Source organism: Lissotriton helveticus, chromosome 4_1 (assembly GCF_964261635.1).
Source record: "Lissotriton helveticus chromosome 4_1, aLisHel1.1, whole genome shotgun sequence".
Lineage (NCBI taxonomy): Eukaryota > Metazoa > Chordata > Amphibia > Caudata > Salamandridae > Lissotriton > Lissotriton helveticus.
The window spans coordinates 557,844,689-557,864,961 of record NC_136063.1 but is presented as its reverse complement, the minus strand read 5'-3'; the positions used below and the strand labels follow the sequence as shown (position 1 = coordinate 557,864,961).

The window sequence follows — 20,273 nt, the reverse complement described above, 5'->3', positions numbered from 1 at the left end:
TGGATGACCAGGGTGCACCGCAAAGGGACCTCCCCGGGCAACTGCGTGTCCTTACTACTCATCACAAAACACTGTACACCTCCCACAGACAGACAACTCTTGACTTGCGCGCGTACCTCGATGACACTGCCATTGCATGGCTAGGCCCGACCCAACAGAAGTTTTTACACCACGAACTGGAACTGGACGAAAAAAAAAACGCTATTATGTCCATGAAATCTGGCAAGGCTCCGGGGTCAGACGGCCTGCCAATAGACTTTGATAAAACCTTCATCCATGTGCTGGCCCCCATACTGAAGCAGGTATACTATTCCGCCCTGGAGGATGGCAGCATGCCACTTAGTATGCGCGAAGCCCTAATAACATCCCTGTTGAAACCGGGCAAACCACCAGAGCACTGTGACTCTTACAGACCCCTATCGTTATAGAACACTGACGTCAAAATATTGGCGAAGGTCCTGGCATCTCGACTGAATCTCCTGATGGAGCGTCTGGTCCTTCCGGACCAAGCGGGCTTTGTCCCGAATCGCGCTACTTCCCATAACCTTCGTACATTGCAGGCTGTTCTGCAAGATATTGACCCTAATTGTGAGGCAGCGGCGGTCTTCCTAGACGCCACTAAAGCTTTCAATTCCCTGGAGTGGGACTACCTGCTATCACTACTGGAACGTATGGGAACTCCCTTTAGCTTTATAGACTGTATCAGGCTCTTATATCGTAAACCGCACGCTGCTGTGCTCTTAAATGGATCCCGCTCGGCCCCCTTTGAAATTCATAGAGGAACTCGGCAGGGGTGCCCACTCTCCCCGGTCCTATTTGCAATAGCTATTGAGCCTCTAGCGGCCAAGCTCCGACAACATCATAACCACCGCTCCCTGATCTACCCGGAGCGTCAACTGCTCATTTCATTGTATGCAGACGACATTACTCTATATATCCACAAACCGCGAGAAAATCTGAACCCTCTTTTGCGCGAGATAACTAAATTTGGAGCCATAGCGGGAATACAGATAAATTGGTCAAAGTCCGCTTGTTCCCCCTAACAGACAAAACCCTGCAGTTCCCTCTCGACTACCCACTGCTGTGGAAAAATGACGAGATAAAATACTTGGGCATCAACAGCACCAGGGACCGTGAGGCCCTAATTAGGGCGAACTATGGTACGGTCCTCGACAAATTGGCTGACAGCATTGCTAAATGGATCCACCTCCCGTTATCTATGGCTGGGCGTATATCGCTAATTAAGATGGTAATCCTCCCTAAGATGCTATACCTCTTTACTAATATCCCATATAACCCGGGCTCATACTTTTTCCGCGCCCTAGATTCCCAGCTGTCGAGACATATTTGGGGAGGGAAACAGGCCAGGATGGGGCTACGGACACTCATGTTGCCTTACCACCAGGGTGGATTCGACGTCCCGAACTTTCGACTATACTATGACTGTGCTCAGGGCCACTTTGCCGCGTACTGCCTCCACCCGCCTCCCTTCATGGCTCACCTTGCCGTAGAAGATGGATACATGAGACCTGAAAAGCCTTCGGGATACCTATATTCGGCAGCCCGAATAACTGATCGGGACCCCACCACAGTGGACTGCACGGTGCACGCCTGGCGTAGGATAGCAGACCGCATGGAGGTTGCCTTCCTATACTCCCCACGCATGAGCCTTGCCCATGACCCTAGGTTAAGTGTCTCCCGTGAAGAGATTGGCCGCAAAATGCTTACCAAACTAGCGCTTCATACATGGGGGGACCTATACATACAGGGACAATTTCGCACCGCGGCTCAATTCTTTGGGGACCACTCGCCCTCAGTCATGGATACATTCCTGTACACGAGGCTGCGACAAAACATTAAGGCAGTCACCCCCTGCTTCCCAGAAGAGTCGGAAGTCATGGCTCCCCTACACGCTCTTCTCCACACTGACACACCGAAGCACGTAGTTTCCATGCTATATAAACACGCATATGCAGCCTCCACACCCCCATCCATTAGAGCAAGACATGACTGGGACGAAGATCTGGGTGCCCCACTTTCTGATGACCAATGGGAGGAAAGCTGCTCACACACGAACATAGTGACAGGTAATGCTCGCCTCAGGCTGGTACATTTTAAATTTCCTGATCGTCTCTATTATACCCCCGCCAGGCTGTGCCGGTTTGGGCTGCGGGATAATGACAGATGCCTTAGATGTCACCAGACAGGAGCGGACTTCATTCACTTGGCTTGGTCATGCCAAGCTGTTGCCGCGTACTGGGTGGAGATCTTTGAAGCCATGTCTGAAATGATAGGGATTACAGTTGCACCCTGTCCCAAAATTGCTCTCCTAGGCCACTCCACCCCGGCACTTAAAAAAACCCGGAAATTCTTCGCGCTGGGCTTCCTGCTTGCAAAACGGCACGTGGCCTGCAGATGAAGCCGGGGACGTGCTCCTAAATTCAAGATATGGCTGACCACCATGTCCACTTGGCAGGACCAACTACACAACTACGCTGACCTATTACCTCACAAATCACGTCCCAGAGATCTCTGGGGCCCGCTTACAGCCTATCTACTTAAGGCCCAGGTCGATGATGAATCTGGGACGGACCATCAAGATGCTACAGGCCGGGCTGATCTACCCCTTTTACCGAATGGTGCGTCTACTCTACGCCCGTATGATGCTACTTGATTCCTTCCCTTACTCTGGAACCACCCCCCCCCCATCCAAGTACATTACATGACGCACTGTACCGGGCCCAGGGGTGGTATGGGTCGTGAGCCTAGTAGTGACATTCCGTCTGAATGCGTAACATTACATCCATACCGAACTACCAAGTTGCGCGCTGGCTAGGCTCCCGGCCCGCGTGGAAGACACTCCCCACTTGCCATACTCTACATGATACATGACATTCAGATGCGTTGCGATCTCTCCAGACCACGGACGAAGACACAGACTACACCTATCCCCCCCCCACAACACAAATGCTGGTCATCCGGCGGCAGAGTGCACTCACTCCAAATCCAGCCTGCTCTCGGTCCGGGGCAACATTACATTCTCGCTCTGCGCTAAAATGTCCTCCGCACCACATACTACGTATGGTGGATACACTGTGGGTGGGATTGACCACATTGCTTTCACTGTTCACTATGCACTGTTTTAGAGAACAAAAAGTTTGAAAAGTGACCTCCAATGTTCAATGTTTGAAAACTGCTCAGTAGTTTGATTGCGAAATAACATCTCCTTTGATAGCTTCAACCACTTTGTATCGCGGCCGGCCCAGATGGGTTGTAGGGGACATGCTGTGTTACTTAAATGATCCTCCCCAGACAGTACCTGTTGGTTATGACACCGCTTGTTGTTGCTGCCGGCCTGCTCTCACAGGTTGTAGGCGTAAAAGCTGTGTATTTCTTACTTGCCTCTAATAAAGGTCTTTAAAAAAAAAAAAAAAAAGAATAACATGGAACAAAGTAATAGGATGCAAAAAATTTCATACGAAATGTAGCATTTTACCCAAGGAATACATAAACAGTTCAACCACTGATTTCTAAATTCTGATCAGGAATGAAAATGGCAAAATGTCTCTGTATTTTCAAATTACAAATGATCAATTAGACTCACTTCTTGTTCAGTCAATCAGAAAATTGGGGAGATCTGGTCTAGCTGTTAGTCGGTTTGACAGTACTTAGCTGGTGGGGATCAGCACTGACCAGAAAGGAGTCAAAGATGTCCTCTAGGGAAATATGAGATTTGCCAGAATGTGACTCCAAGTAGCACTAAGGGCCAAGGTGAAGTCAGTCACATATCAGGTTCTGTAAAAGCGGCTTACCTGTATGTGAATTTCCCTACCCCAGGCACACCAGTCTGCCACAGACGACCTGTCATGAAATCTGGTGCTTTATCAGAAGTTTTATGTACTTTGTCTTTCAACAACAAAAGCCTTTTTCCTGTATGCAAATTTTCCTATCCCCACCATACCAGCCTGCTAGAGACAATGACCTGTCATGAAATCTGGTGCTTTATCCAAAGCATTATTTACTTTCCTTTCCTACAATAAAGTTGCTCACACTCATGTTTAATTTGTGTGTGAGAAACACAGAGAACTATTTACAGAGGCAACACTTAACACTTGTGAGCAAGTTACACATGTAAATTTACTCGTACACTGTTGAGCAACTTTGCTACTTTTAACTATTCCCCGTTTAAAGAGTATAAAGTTGCTCAAAAGTGTAGAATTACATGTTTCCATTCCCTGAGCCAAATTGACAAGTGGAAGTTACCACTGCCAAAAAAAGAGAGGTAGTAAGACCAGCACCACACATGTCCAACCACTTATGCTGCAACACTTTCCTATTGAAACTAATGGAGAAAGGGACTTAAAATAGAACTCCATAGGAAATAATGTTAAACAAATTTAACATTTTAAAAATAATAAAACAATGAATATTATGTTATGATGAAATATTTTAATGAACATTTGAAATTTAAAAATAAACATACTTTTAATTTGCTTAAAATACATCTAAAATAGAATAAAGTTAATTTAATTTAATATATATAAGATTAAATAAATATTTAAAACAACATTAAATTTGTGCCACAATGTTAGAAGTATCCCTATAGTAAAGGGTAGAGAAATGAAAAATAAAGTTAGTAAACTTGAAAAATAAACAGAATTGCTGCATCACTAGTGACTTAATATTCATTGAAAAACAGAATTATTTTGAACATATTAAATTAAATTCAATATTTTCTAGGATTAAAATTAAATTTAAAAAATCCCATCTCAAGTAAAGAACACACTTTTTTATTATGTATTATACACTATTAACATTGAAGCGTTAGGATAATTAGAAGTGGTGTAGTTATATTTAACAAACATGGTATATAAATATTTCAATTTGTCAAAAGTACTCAAATTATGCAAAATAACATACCAGATATTTTTTTTTATTTTTTTTTACATTTAATTAAATTTAGTTATTTGTTTAACTAGTTAAAATATTTCAATTGTACAATATTTCCGATGGGGTTTAATTTTAAGTTCGTCCTCCATTATAGTCTCTTGGAGGCTGTTGCAGTACGAGTGTTTGGGCATCTCCGGCGCTGGATTTAGTCCACACTGGGCTGGAGTGAATCTACTACTATTCTTGGTCTTTTTTGGTTGTAGTAATTCTAGGGGTGCACAGCAATGGGCTTAATCCTTTGTGGGTGGGTGCATGTTCCTACCTAAACTTTTCCCTTGTCCCCCAACCCCTTCTTTACTCCTCCCAATACCCCACCCACTTTCCAGGTACTCTCCAATGTCCCACCATCATTAATTACTAAGTAGGAAACTTATATGTATGAAAATCTCCCTAATGAAAACAATTTGAGAGATGAAGTTAAAGAGTTTCCACTCGTAGGTTTGTGAATTGCATTTTGTAGTAAATCAGTATTACTACTAGAGTAATACTTTATAAAATACACAGCACAGTTTGTGAGTCTGTCCCAACGTGTGCCCATGTGCTCACAGAAAACTCCACACGCATCAAGGATACTGTTTTACCATTTCTAAAACAAATCGATGCTGTGAGGGTTTGTCTTTAGAAAATGTATAAAAAGCATGGTAGCCAGGCCATAATGTAATGTTGGCATTTTAAACTAACTGACATTGTAAATTTTGCATGAAAGTACTATGGCCATGGCAGCTGAAGCACTTCTGGTGAAAAATCCTCATTTATCAAACTCAGAATACTGTAGGTAGTCTGTGGTTTTGGGAGACAGAGCGGTACCTCTGCGATACCTCTGCAATGCTTGTGACCCACCCAGCAACCTTTAATTGACAGTCTAAGTTTTGAAAAGTGGAGTGGCACAGAAGTGGTTATCAATTATACCTAAGGGCAAATATTGATCCATTTGCAAGCTAAACAATTTTGAAATACGTCAGTAAGGCAGAGGGAGTTAAAGTCATTTGCCCAGCATCACACCATGTTGGTCAAATGGGAAAGAAGACAATAGAAGCTGGATGTCTTAGTTGCCAGCTATTTGACCATGCGAAAGTTCTGCACATTTCTATAAAATACGTTTCAACAAATGAGCCCACTGACCTGTGGATATAAGAGAATGAAGAAGCTGAGTCCAAAGGCCAAGATAAGGAAAAAAAACAGCACTACAATCCGCAACAAGGTCCGAAGAATCTCCCAGAACATAACTATGTAAATTCCAAAACTCTCAAACCTAGAGGAAATATACACACATGTAAATGCAAACACAATGTCTGATATAATAAAATACACGTTTATAGCATCGAAAATAGGAATCATAATTGCAATCCTCTGCTTCTAAGGCATACATTCTCAGGCCCGTAGGTAGCATTCAACAAAGAGCACAAGACAGTGGATGAAGCAAAACTATATCACTAGGAGTACACCTCTAATCACTGAAAGGTACCTCTCTCCTAAGAATTATTATGAACAGAGATGTAGCTATCAATGGTGTAGTAGGTGCAAAAGCACTTGGGCCAAAGAGTTGCAGGGTTTACAACGACTAAGTACCTTTTTCTGATTATTAACACCATTTTGGAATGTGGAAAACTTTTTCAGAATCGTAAAATGGGTTTAGAAACCTATATTTAATTGAAATACCCATGGATTTGTTACTGGCACCCAAGTTGGAGGGTTAACTAATTTGTAAAGGTCCATTTTGGACCTCTTCATCATTGGGAATCAGTGTGGCATCTTCAGCAGGAGTAAGCAGCAGTTAAGGGACCGCTGTCAGGTCTCACCGAAGTATGGAACTCTTTTTCTTTTTCAGATAATTCAGGATCATTTTGGCCTGCTTTTAAAAAATAATTTCATTTTGCAAAGAAATTATGATCTGCTATCCCTTGCAGGCCACTATCCCTTTTATTGTAGTCAATCACAGTCCGCTCAAAATTGTGACTATATTAATTATTATTATTTGTCTAGGTTGGTCTGTGACCCTGTGCGTTTAGTATTTTTTTATCTGACCTATCTGCACGTAATTCATTTAACAAAATCCTACTTCATTCACAAAAAGTTCGTGCACAATTTGCTATCACTTTTGCAAATGTAATCTTTTTACATAAGAAATTTGGTCACATTTTACAGATAATTTTGCCAAATATGTTAAATAAACATCTAAGGGGTTGTTCAAACTTCCTGAAGAGAAATTCACGAATTAGTCTAATATTTGCGATAACACTGAGAGACATAATTGTTCTGCAGAAGAAAAAATATTTCCATATGTCAGACCAGTTTTCTTAGGGTTCTGTAGCTCAAGGGCAGATAGGTAATACTTGTGGCAACTATTTGCTTTGTATTTGAAAACACAGAATCCAGATATATTGTGAGTAAAGTGCAAAGATACTCTTCTTTATGCTTTGAATTGTCTTGAAGAAATACAGTCCACTCTAAGCCCCTGGGTTCCCTTGTTCATCATGGCCACTCCTGGAGTATTCATGGAATTAGAGAGCGGAGCGTAAGCAGATGTCTGCTCATTTTATTTTGCAACTCCTGACAAGCCAGAGGGCAGCAGCCTGCTCCCACAATCATGAGGGGAGTAAATATAGAAATACATAAAAACTGCCTTCAGATCCCTCTCCCCATTGACTCCCCCTTTTTTCTCTCAGCAGACAGTCTGAAGGTCAGACAACAGAAGAAAAGAAATGGATAGGGAGAAGCAGCACCTAAACAGATCATCTCCAGAAGCAATTAAGCAGAACACTACATGAAAAACAAATGCAAGCCAGCACTGTGAGTTCTGCTCATCCACCCATCACCACACAGAAGAGATAAGTAGGTCCATCAAAATGTAAATCACACCAGAGTAATTCATGTAATTGTAGGAATTGTATATAAAGCAAAAATTCTTGCAATTATGTCACATTGAGTAATTATAAAATATATTATGGGGTGCAGGAACAATGAAAATTGCAAGAACAATAGCAACTTTTGTTTGTGGTGCTTGTAATTTCAGAATGCGTCCTCACGTCCAAAATAGAGACAGGTAGCATTTAGCACTAAAATATAAAGCTAAGTATCAAATTTGCATTTTGCGTAATTAGGCACTAATTTCCCAAAACATTGCTAACAGTGAGAAACCAAAATATAGGAATTATGCACACCCCTACATAGGAGTCAATTCAGGTAAAACTAAACTAGCAACTATTGTACCCCACTACAGACATAGGGCCATATTGCGAGTATGGCGGTCCATAGGACCGATGCACTCGCGGTGACAGTCCAATCACAGCCACACTGCTGGCCCACCTGCCGTATTACAAGTATGGTGTTCAGACCACCACAGAACTGCTGCTACTGCCGGGGATCCAGGGTTCCGCAGGAGTCACGCAGCTGTCACCCCCTGAACTATGCTGGTGGTGCCACTACGGCACAGCTGAGCATATTCTGAGTTTCCTGTCCACTGCCCATTTTATGGTAGTGAGCCCGCCATGAAAAGGGTGGCATAGAGGCAACTAAGGGGGCCCTAACAGGACCACGGCCCATTCCTGAGCCTGAAGGTGCATCCGGGCCGGCACATGTTGTAACCCCCTTTAATAGCACCCCCATTCCTGCACGGTGTGGCATGCATGACCAGAATTAAACTCCAAATCGGGCAGGCGAGTGAACTACATCCTTGACGGTCCCTGAGCGGATGATGTGTGATGGCACTGCTGGAGGACTGCCAAAGTCATAATAAGGCCCATAGATGTATTCCCTATTTCTGAGAGGGGGATCAGTTAAATATTGGACCTGATAAAAACAAATAATTCAGGGATCGGCATTTATTAGATTGGATAAATATCTCGTATCACAAGCTTTCTCCATCCAAGTGGGGAATAACATTCACATTATGGGGCTTTCTGTACTGAAATTCTCATGTACCGATGTTTACTGGGCATTTTGCCCCAGTACGTTCCTGCATGTTTGACCTGCCGAAATTCATTTGCGGAAAATTGATGGTTATATGTTATCTAGTGCTAGACTTGTAATTTTGACCCACTTGAACATGTACTGGCATAGGGATCAGAAAAAAGGGCCTCTCAAAATGAGGGAATATACAAAAATAATGTCACAGATTTTAGACCAGAAAATGAATATCTTGTCCCAGGTGGACACGTATAATTAAGGTGATGGAGTCTAGCTATGAAATATGAAAAAACAGATCAGTAAAAGAAAAATTACTATAAGAGAAATAAAAACTACTTGTATAACACAAGGATGGGCTTTCACATGAGTGGAAAGTCAAAATAAGAACCTGGGAGAAAAATGTGGAAACAAATAGGCAAAGAATCATGAAAAACTATATGCAAAAAAGATCAGTTACAAATCATACTCTTTGTATATCCACAGAAATTAGAATTTGGAAAATATGTGCCCGGAGCACAAAATAAAAACTAAAGACATGAATAATAGAGCAAGTAAGATTTAACACATCCAATAGCAATGCATTACCTTTAGCATCATCATGGCGATGTACATTATTCAAGTGTATTTGGTCTTGGCAGAGTGGAAAGACATCGAACAAGTGAATTTAATGTTAGAAAAGTTAATGGGAGTATAACATGATAATTCAGTTGGAATGTAAAGACTTTCAAAGTAGTGAATCAGCGTAAGAAGCTATCTATAGATGTAGAATAAACTATAATTATTCAAAGAATCAGACAATGAGAAGTGACAGAAATTGTGAATACTTGACGAAGGGACATATTGAAAGGTAACTAATATGCCCACATGGGCTAAAGAAAGAAAGGCTCAGTACTTTATTATACAAGACTCGAGGAATACATTTCCATTCAGGCACTAATTCTTTAGTACTGCTTTAGATATTGGTTCTGTTTCTATAAATATTACCTTGACAATTTCTATAAAACTGCATAACTTAAAAACATATATTCACGTTTTGTGTTAAGGTGGTTACAGGAATGCATCTGCAAGTTGTGGTTAATTACCACAGAGGTATAGCGGAGGTCAACGCTTATATAACAAGATTGTTATTTAATATAAAAAAGTACAATGAGAAAACGCACTGGATATCATGAAGATAACAGGAACTTTAGTTTTCTAACTAACATGTTTCAGGAGTAGCAAAGCTGTATTTCTAGAGTCAGCAGCCAGATGTGGAAAAAACAGTCATTTGCCGTGTTAGTGACATAATTGAGGGAAAGTGGCTATTTGCATAAATAATACATAATCTCTGGTATTTACGCAGTGGCTGGCAAAATAGTAAAAAAATCTCTGCTGTTTAGCCGGCGATAGTCCAAACAGTAGTGATAATGCACAATGTGACCGGATACTAGATAAAAAGTGTAACGGACGTTTTTATTTTTGCTGGCCATGAAGAAAAAAAAGGGTCACTAGGCAATGGTAGGATGCAACATGAATGTAGCATTCCAAAAGTACAATAGTTTGTACAAAAGTAAGAGCATGGATCAAGCGGAGGTGTTTATAGATGAAAAAATAGTAAAATCAATTTTAAATGTAAACATTTATACGTTTTTAATATTCCAATATGACATGCTAGAATCAAAATTCAGTTTTAGAAGCTTCAGAATATGGCACTGCAGACTAGGAGTATTTTGGTATTGGCAAAGAATAATGAGTACAGTTTCAAAGCATGTCCCAAAAATGTTTTATTCACTCATGAAAAGACATTGTTTTTTTATTGTTCATGATGCTACTTTTTGATGATTTTTGAGTGCTCAGATCTTTTAGGGCTTCTTTTGGAAGGCCTTGTGCTAGCTTGAGGCTTCTTTTTAAGGGGGATTGTGTTAATTAGTATTTCAAATCATGCAATGCAGCAGCAGTGGACAAGCAGCAGCTCACACAAAGGCAGACAGAGAGGTTGTATCTGGGTCCCAGAGGGAGGGAAACCTACAGTAGGCAATTTGGGCTTGCGGGTACAGTGATTTATGACACTCACAGGAGGTAAACTGAGTGAGACACATTAATGGGGTTTCTGTAGAATGGGGAAGTGAAAGCTGGAGACAACTAAATAATGCAACTGGGTAATTTACAGGAGGCGTTCCCTCTGCTGCCTGTGAATAAACACACCTTTTCATACTATTCACCCAGCAGAGTTTTGGGCACTAATGCTTATTGGTCCCATGTCATGAGTGGTCCTTCCAGCCACAATGACATTTTAGCCACCTGCACAATGCAGCATTGGAATGGTGTTTTTGATTTTTAACATGCTAAGCGGTGTTATAAGTGGGCTAAACCTGTCTCCACTGAGCCCTCATTTCTGCCCTTGAGAGTACATGGGGATGATGACAAGACAGACTGGAAGGGATATGATGTTCTAAGGCTACCATGAACCAGAGAGTAAGGAACATCCGAACTAGGAAAGTCTAGGATGGTATGTGGTGGGCCAGGACAAGTTATCGCAGAACCATGAGTTCAAGGAGCTGGAGGAATAGGGTCAGGATAATTTGGACCAGATTGAAGAAGCATATAAAGATCAGAACGAGGATGAGGACAGGCATTAAACAGATCAAGGGAACCAGTACCACGGCCACTCAAATGCCAGAGAAAGGAGAACTATGTTAAATAAAAGGATCAAGACCAGGAGGACCTGGAACAGGGCTAAGAGTGCCGTGAAGATCAGGGACTAGGGGTCCAGGGTTCGAATTTCCAAGTGGGGCAGAGCAACCATTATAGGTAGCAGGACCAATGTGAGAAGGATCAGATGTAAGATGGCCAACCAGAATCTGCAAGACCATGCTGACTGGATGGCCGTGGCTAGGAGGACCAGGACCAAAATTACCAGTTTCTGGAGACCGAACCAAAGACAACCTGGATAAAAAGGGTCAGGTTCAATTCTGCAGTACCAGTAGCACTAAGAGGAGAAGGAACGGATCCAGGATGAGCATGGCAACCCAAACTAGGATGTCAAAGAGTAAGAGGGCTAAGACTTGAGAGGCCATATGGACCAGGATCTGCCGTGCCAGGGTTAGGGGCTTTAGAAGGAGAACCAGGACACGTTGACCAGGGCCAAAAGGACAAGAAAGGAACAGAGCCAGATGAGCCATGACAGGGGGAACCAAGAAGGGACCGGATGACAAAAAGGAAAGGTTTATGATCGCAAGCACAAGATGTACCAGGACTAACATGACCAAGGAGAACAAGGCTAAGATGGTTAGTGCATCAGGTTCATGAGAACTAGGCCCAGGAGGACCCTTGTAGTCCAGGTCACAGAGCTAGGAACACGATAGCAGGTGAGGCACAGGATGGCCAAGCCCAAAGGGATCAGAGCAAAGAGCACCATGATCAATTGGTGTAGAAGCACAGAACAATGAGCAAGAGGATTAGGCCCAGATCCTGGAAGGTGCATTCAGATTATTGGCAATAGGACCAGGGGGGCAGAATAAGCAATGACAATGAGGGGGGAGTACTATGGATGTTAGGAGGGCCAAAGTCAGGGGGACCATGGGAAAAGCAAGGAGGATTATAAGGATCAATATTGAGGGCACAAGGAATAGATCTAGGAGTGCCGGGGGGCCATGACCATAGGAACAGCATCAAGAGTACCACATGGCACAGACACACCAGGACCCTGGGGGTAGCAGGACTAGGGTGAGAAAGCTCAGGATCAAAAGAACAGCCATAGTCAGAAAGAGTAAGGAGACTGGACATGTGTGATAAGAAGGTCTCAGAACAAAATTGTGAGGATCAGAGGTACCCTGAAAGAGAGTACCAGGACCATGAGGGCCCAGACAATTGGGTGCAGGGCCAGAAAGATCATGAGGACAAGGCCCAGGGCCAGATGGACCAGGATGATCTAATCAGGAGGACAAGGACTAAAAGGAAGAGGACCAGGACACAAGAGGCTGAGTGGACTGAGAGGAACAGCAGGACCAGAAACTGATGGATTCGGAATTGGATGAGCAGTGTGAGAAGGAAGAAACAAGAGGATATGAATACAAAGACCCAAACATGGAGGACCAGAAAGAAGAGAATTAAGTCCAGAGGGCAATAATGCAGGAAGTGAACAATGACTGTGAGGACCAGGACTAGCAAGTCCAATGCTAGGCAAACTGGACTGAGAGAGAGGAAGGTTAGGAGAACAGGACCTGAAGAATCCGAAGGAAATGACCAGGCAGAGAGAACCAGCAGGACAAGAGCTAAGAGGACCACAGCAAGAAGGTCCAGTGGGAGCCCAACCAAAGATAATAGGAATATCATGTCACAGTGGCCAAGGAGTATTAGGACCTAACATACCAGAAACAGGAATACGAGGAGGAGAAGGAAAACCAGGGCAAGGCTACCCACATACATTTTGTGAGGTCCTTTTTAGCAAAGGGCTGCCGATTAGTTCTACATGTGTGACAACATAGGGTGGATGCTATGAGTGGGGGGTAGGTCAGAGGTTTCTCTGGTAAAGGTGAAAAGGTTTTTAAGCAGGGCTGCCTTTTTGTTCATGCCTGATGACAGCTCAGGAAGGCTGAAGCCAGCCAGGAGCTGAGATGTCATGCTTCATTGTATCCTTGTTTTGGATACGCTTTCTTGACGCCAGTGCTATTGCTACTGCTGTGAGAGCCATCACCTTGCACAAAGGCTGTGCCTGAGATATTGCCAGAAAATGACATTTGAAATAGAATCACCCCCCAAATCAGTTCTAAAACCTCAACAATTAATCCACATCCCCTTTCTGGAAAATGAGTATGAAGGTGGAACTATGAAATGATTGACTCATAGGTCACAAGAATGGAAGTAACGAAAGGCCTCTGTTTTTTCAGTGTCGTATTTCTTATAATATTAGTAAAAAAGCCAATTAATAAAATATCTCTGTGAGTTTCTTTTCTCTGTGTCTTTGATGCCTGAATGTCTTTCTCTAAATCACTACGAATATTATTTCAAATTCCAGTAACATTCAGTTCAATTAATTATAGTCCTATTCCTTTGCTCGTGGCTCCTAAACTGAATACTTTCCTTGGTGGCCCAAAAGGGGAGGGCTCAGAGGATGATGGACTTTACACCGCCTACCCTATTTATGGTGAAACCTAGCAGCAACAGACAGGAAAAAACATGACCCCCAAACATTGTGAGAAAACTCCCATGAGTAGGGCCCATTAGTTTTCTGTTTTTCAAATATAAACTCCCGCTTTGGGAGTTTGTTTTTGAAAAACAAAAAACTTTTGAAAAGTTTGCCAGCCAGCTGCCCATAATGTCTGATGCCACTGCCCATAAAACATTTCCTCCATAGACAGGAACTGCCATGACTGTAACTCCTGTCAATGAACAGAGTTGTTCACAGGGCAGGTGGATAACTCTAAATTTGGAAGGCGTAAGTTCCTAATGATGTTGGAGGTATTGCCTTCAGCCATCCTGGAAGATTTAACTCTGACCTCCACATTTTAAGACAGGCTCATAGTTTTTCTTCCTTCCGTAATGGGATTTTAAGGAAGGCCTTCAATTATGCGGTGTTGGTGACTACATAGGGGCCCTATACAGTTAATTCTATTTTAATAAGATCACCCGACATTTCGATGGTACTATGTCACTGGTATAAACATTTCCAGTTCAGGCCTTTAGTCTGATTTCTTTATTTAAACTGAACCATAATTAATAATCCCAGAATGCACAGATTTGCTGCACAAATAAGGAGTGGCAGTGTATGCCATGTCTGTCCAAATAACTTGGAAACATTCAAACATTTGGGACCTTTTAGACCTATAAATAGGGATGAGTGCATCTTGGGTAATTTGCTATAGTGTAATTACACAGAATTACAGAAAGGTTATGAAGAATTGTGCGAGGAGCATAAGCCAGCCCTTATTGCTATTATCTCAGTGCAAAATGCTCCCTTGTATCCAAAATAGACCCAAGGATGCAAGATGTTCTAAGAAAATAGAGCTTAATGCAACAGAACAGGAACAGCAGCGGCCAGCAGCTGCTTGTGTGCTCCTGCGGTAGGATTTTGCCCCAAATTACTCTTAATCATGCAAGTGGGTGTAACCACATAATGTTAAGTAATTTTTGGGGGCTTGGCTTGGCCGGCTGCAAGATGGCCGCACATTAAGTGGGCTCTGCCGGCCAAGCTATAATATCCGTCAGAATCCTGCTGACATCGCTGCTCCTGCTGCACAACGACACCTTTTTCGGATTCCTGGGAACACGGCGCACTTACCGATTCCATTCTGGTGCTCCTGAGTGCCACCCCAGCGAAGATTCGGGTCTCGTGACTGGCGCTGGGCCCCTTTGTCATGTGGCTGCCCGTGCCCCCACCCGGGCCGCTATCGTCTGCAGTGCCGAGGAGCTGTGGTGAAGACCGGACGCACATGGCGCGGTGAGTTGCGCAATTGCTGGGGGGCTGCCTGTGGGGCTGGGGGCCGCTCGCTGTGCGGCCTGGTCCGTCAGCCCCGACTGCAAGGCCTGCTCTGGTATGGGAGGCGGCGGGACTGCTGCCTCGCAACACCTCACAACGCTCCTGGGCCCCCACAAGCAGTTACCTAATCTTCCTGAGGAAGTGCCCTGCTGCTCGAAAAAAGCCCCAGTGCTCTGCTGCTGTACTGTACTGCCCCCCCTACCGCTGTGAGGCACCCCGGGGCTAAATCCACTGCGGACGGTTCCTTAGCATCCACTGGGACCGGCAGACTGCCGCTGGGGCCCATCCTCATCCGACTCTACTACAGCCCTCACTGGTGCCTGGATTGTGCTCCTCGATGGACTCTTTACTCCTGGCTGCTGACTGGCTGTAAATCCTCCTGCATCGACGGTTCTGTCTTCTCCCTGTGTGTCTTGGTGCCCACCAGTGCTGTGCTTCGCCATGAGGAAATCAGACCCAAAGCAGCCTAAGATCGCCTTAGAATTCCGGAGATCCTCTCGCCAGGACGGCGCGGGCTCGGAGGGTGCCGACTCTGCTGGGATGATGGACTCCCCCCTGAGTCAAGATGACGACCTCAAGGCAATAATGCTCAAGGTCAAGTCGACCGGCATCGCCACCCAGCGAGATCAGCTTTCCGCTCGTCTTGACTCCGTGAAGACCCATGTAGACTCCCACGACAACAGACTCCTCCATCTGGAAACCAGGGTCTCTGACGCGGAGGATGAAGCCACCTAGGATAGGCAGAAGCTGCTCCAGATGGATAACATCTTGGCTGTAATTTGAGAGAAGAATGAAGATTTGGAGGCTCGTTCCCGCCGTAGTAACCTCCGCCTCACGGGCCTTCCTGAGTCCACCAACATCTCCAGGAAGGAAGACTTTGTCGAGAAACTCATCAAGGAAATCTTTGGGGATGTCCTATCTCCTTTCTTCAACATGGAACGTGACCATCGGTCCCTTGGTCCGCACCCTGGCCCTGGTCTGCCCCCCGTCCTATAGGGGCGAAAATCCTGAACCTCCGAGATCGCAATGCCAATCTCCGGGTGGCACGTGATAAGGGCACCATGAAGCATCAGGCCAGCCCCCCTACTTTCTATCCGGACTACACCTTGACTGTCCAGGTAGCCAGGAGAGAGCTTTTGCCTGCCAAACGCAACCTCCAAAAGCACGAGGTCTCATACTCCCTGGCCTATCCGGCAAAGATGAGTGTCCCCAGGGCTCCAAGACACTTATTTTTTCCGAGCCGTGGGAGGCGCTTGCTTTTGCCAAGAGACTAGATAAGGAATCCAGATCCTCTCCTCCTGCGTCTTTACTCGAAACTGCCAACCGCTTAAGTGACAACGACTAACTATGATTTCTCTTGCATTGCATAAGAACTGTTGTTGACGTTGCTATTCTCTTCTGGCTTGGCACATTCATCTTTCCCAACCTGAGGGAGGCCCTGGTTCTTGCTACTAAGACTGAAAAATAATCCTGCTATAGTGCTAGCCGCCTCAGTTATAATGATTGAAGGGAGTGGCCCTTCTTATTTTACATCTTGCCTTGTATGGGCTTCAGTGACCACGTCCTGCGTAACGTCATGCTCCTTTATACCAACCCCTCGGAGTGCCTCCGCATCAACGGCCAAGTCTCAGACCCTATTACCATCGCTCGTGGCATGCGCCAAGGGTGTCTGCTATCGCCCATGCTTTTTGCTATAGCGATGGAGCCCCTGGCCGCCAGACTGTGGCAGCAGCATACTCACAGGGGTATTGGTTTCTCTTCCCGCTCCTTGCTCGTCTTAATGTATGCGGATGACATATGTCTACGTACATCATCCCCAAGAGAACCTTAGCCCTTTAGTCCACGAGATCATTCGGTTTGGTGGGCTGTCGGGCATCCAGGTAAACTGGAGCAAATCGGTCCTTTTCCCACTGACCCACTGTGCCATTCTCACTAGACTTTCCATTTGTATGGGCTTCTGGCCCCAGGCACTATTTGGTCATTTGGCTCAGTAGGGATCTGTACGAACTGTGGAGATCGAACTTTGGTTGTGCGGAAGACTGGCTGGAATCCAAAATCCCATGTGGAGCCAGCTCCCGCTGTCTTTGGCAGGTCGCATCTCAATCGCCAAAATGGTGGTCCTTCCAAAATTCCTCTACTTGTTTTTAAATATCCCCATCCCCCTCACCGCTCATTTTTTCCGCAAATTACGCTCCCTAATTATTTCATTGGTCTGGGCGGGTAAAGAACCAAGAGTAGCTTACGATATCCTTACTCTACCCATGTCTGCCGGCGGAATGGGCGCACCTGACTTCAAGCTGTATGCCCGGTGCGCTCAGGCCAGTTTCCTGCATTTTTGGATCCACCCCTCCCCTTATCAGCCTCACGTTGCATTTGAGGTGGATGTAGCCCCTCCCTGGCCTCTGTCCACAGCTGTAAAAAGTACAGGATATCTGCTATCTAGACAGTGGCTGGGTAAGTAGGGAAGCTTCTCTGCTGTTTGCATGTCTGCTGGCCAAATGTTGGATGATATCTACTATTTATTCAGCGGACAGGTACATAACACATTTTGTTTGCTTTTTGCATTGCTCCTGGCCAAATAGTACATGATCCCTGCTATATAGTCAGCGTCTGGATAAAAAGTGAAGCTTCCTCATTGTTGCGCATCCACCGTCCAAATAGAACATGATCTCTAATATCCAGTATGTTGCTGGATAAATAGAAAAGCTTCTTTGCTGTTTGCACCCCCCCCCGGCCAAATAGTACATGATCCCTGCTATCTATATGATGGCTGTAGAAATAGTGATGCTTCTTTGATGTTTGCTCCCCTAACTGCCAAATAGTGTATGTCTCTGCCATTTAGTTGCCGGCCGGGTAAATAGGGAACTTTCTTTGCCATTTGCTCAGCCATATGCCAAATTATACATAATCTCTACTATTTAGATGAAGAACAGCTGGTGAAATAGTCCATGATTCCTACTATTTTAGTTGTTTGCCGGAGTAATAGTGAAGCCTCTTTGGGGGATATTCTCAAGAACGTATGATAATCATCGCCAAAATAGGTAAACGCAATTTTTCATATCGCTGTCTATCGTGGGAAAATAACTCTGTGTTAACGTCGAGTTCTCAACACGGCCGTAACATGCAATAGATTCCCGATAACGCGCCAAATGTCTGTGATAAAAGTACCGGGACGACGGCAATAAAAAAATCCAGCCAATGTGAAAAAAGTGGTGATGGGTCCAACTGTGATAAAAAAAATAATCGATAAGCCACGCCAGGCCTGCAATTCACACACGTCAGGTGGAAAAAATCACTATAAGAGCAGAAACAAAACCACAAACAAAACAAAACAACTGCGAAGCACAATGGAGGTAGCCGGAGCAAGTACAGAGGACATCCAGAACCCCACAAGCACCACGGAGGACCAGCCTGGGACCTCGGGGTCAGGGAATGGCAAGGAGAAGAAGAAGAGGAAGACACAGTTCAGTCCACAGAAAAACCAGATCCTCATAACGGAGGTGATAGAACACCATCAACAACTGTTCGTCACCTCTCCTGTGTCATTGGCAAAAAAAAAAATGGAATATGGAATTCCATCATGGACATGGTGAATGCCGTCTGAGTGCTGAGTAGGACAATGGAAGAGGTCAAGAGGCGCTGGAATGATGTGAAGCGCAAAACCAAGCAGAAACTCAAACCAGAAGGCAGCAATGCAGACTGGAGGTAGGAATCCAGCGCCACGGGATGAGGTGGATGAGATGGAGGAAATGGTGTCCCCAGTCATCAGTGTGGAGACGGTGGTAGGAGTTGGGGGACCGGACACTGCTCAACATGACACGGCACAACAGCAACAGGGTGAGTAATGACCAGGGACTGGGGGGACGGGGGAGATGGGCACAGTGGCACACATGCACAATTAAGTATAGCACCCACAATGACGCTGTATCATGTCCCTGATCCCCTTGGCACACTGCAGCACACCTAGAAACAGCAAGTAGGCCCCTGTTGACTATGTGCCCACAGGGGGCCCTTCCCACACATCACCAATCTCACAACCAACCCATGCACATGCGCCAAATTCGGCAAAGCGGCGTGTCTGTGAGCCACATTGACAATGCAAGTGACACTGCATGACGAATAACATGGCTGCAGTCAATATATCATGACATTTTGCACGCCATGACACTGAGGTGGTTGAGTGTGGACCACATCCGTAAAGGAGCAGGTCACACTCTGACATCCAACAACCCCTGACGTCAACAACACATCTGCTGACAAACCATGCCCCAGAGTCCCATCTCCCACCAGGAGCCTAATTTAACCACGTATGCAACATCTCAGCACTGTATGAGCACAGAAGTCAAAGGGATAAGGGGCAGCTAAATCAGAGCTGCAGGGGCGACTCTCCCAAAATGCAACACACACACACATAACAGTCAGAGCACATCAACATTGACAACAATGTAGTACAAACTGAAACACATTTGCAACAGAACAGAGGACACAACTGCTGCCGCTTGTGTGTAGAAACTGGCCAATCACATTTGGCATAGCAGGGAAATGTGAGATGATAATGTACAAGTACAAACACACATCCATGATGTTGTCGAAATGTCCACTATCCCGCACCAAATAGGCAGCTCCTCCCAAACAGTCACAATGTACATTGTCATGCAGTCTGTATGTAAACTTGTACAATGCGTCAACATACATGTGAACACAATGCTAAACTGCATCTCCCCTTCACAGTGCAGAGAGAGAATCAACACCTCCTACAGAGCAGACAGAACATCTCTTCACTGATGATGAAGAGGACCTCCCCGCCATCGACCTGGTACCCTCCAACATCTCATGAACCCCGCCGGCACCCCACAGCCAGGAGCCGGGCAGCCCAGCTGCATCGAGGAGACCCCACCCCCTGATCAGACCACAAAGCAGGAAGTGCCCACTGTGGTTCTGAAATTCTGGACCCTACTGT

The 20,273-nt window shown here is 44.8% G+C and overlaps 1 protein-coding gene across 1 annotated transcript in view; it reads right to left on the bottom strand.

The window, feature by feature from the left end:
- The window catches only part of TRPA1 (transient receptor potential cation channel subfamily A member 1), an 812,153-nt gene that overhangs the window by 175,153 nt on the left and 616,727 nt on the right, over positions 1 to 20,273 (bottom strand). Inside the window, exon 23 of the mRNA XM_078686165.1 lies at positions 6,073 to 6,202. Within this exon, the coding sequence (XP_078542291.1) occupies positions 6,073 to 6,202 (130 nt within the window). The remainder of the gene's footprint in view (positions 1 to 6,072; positions 6,203 to 20,273) is intronic.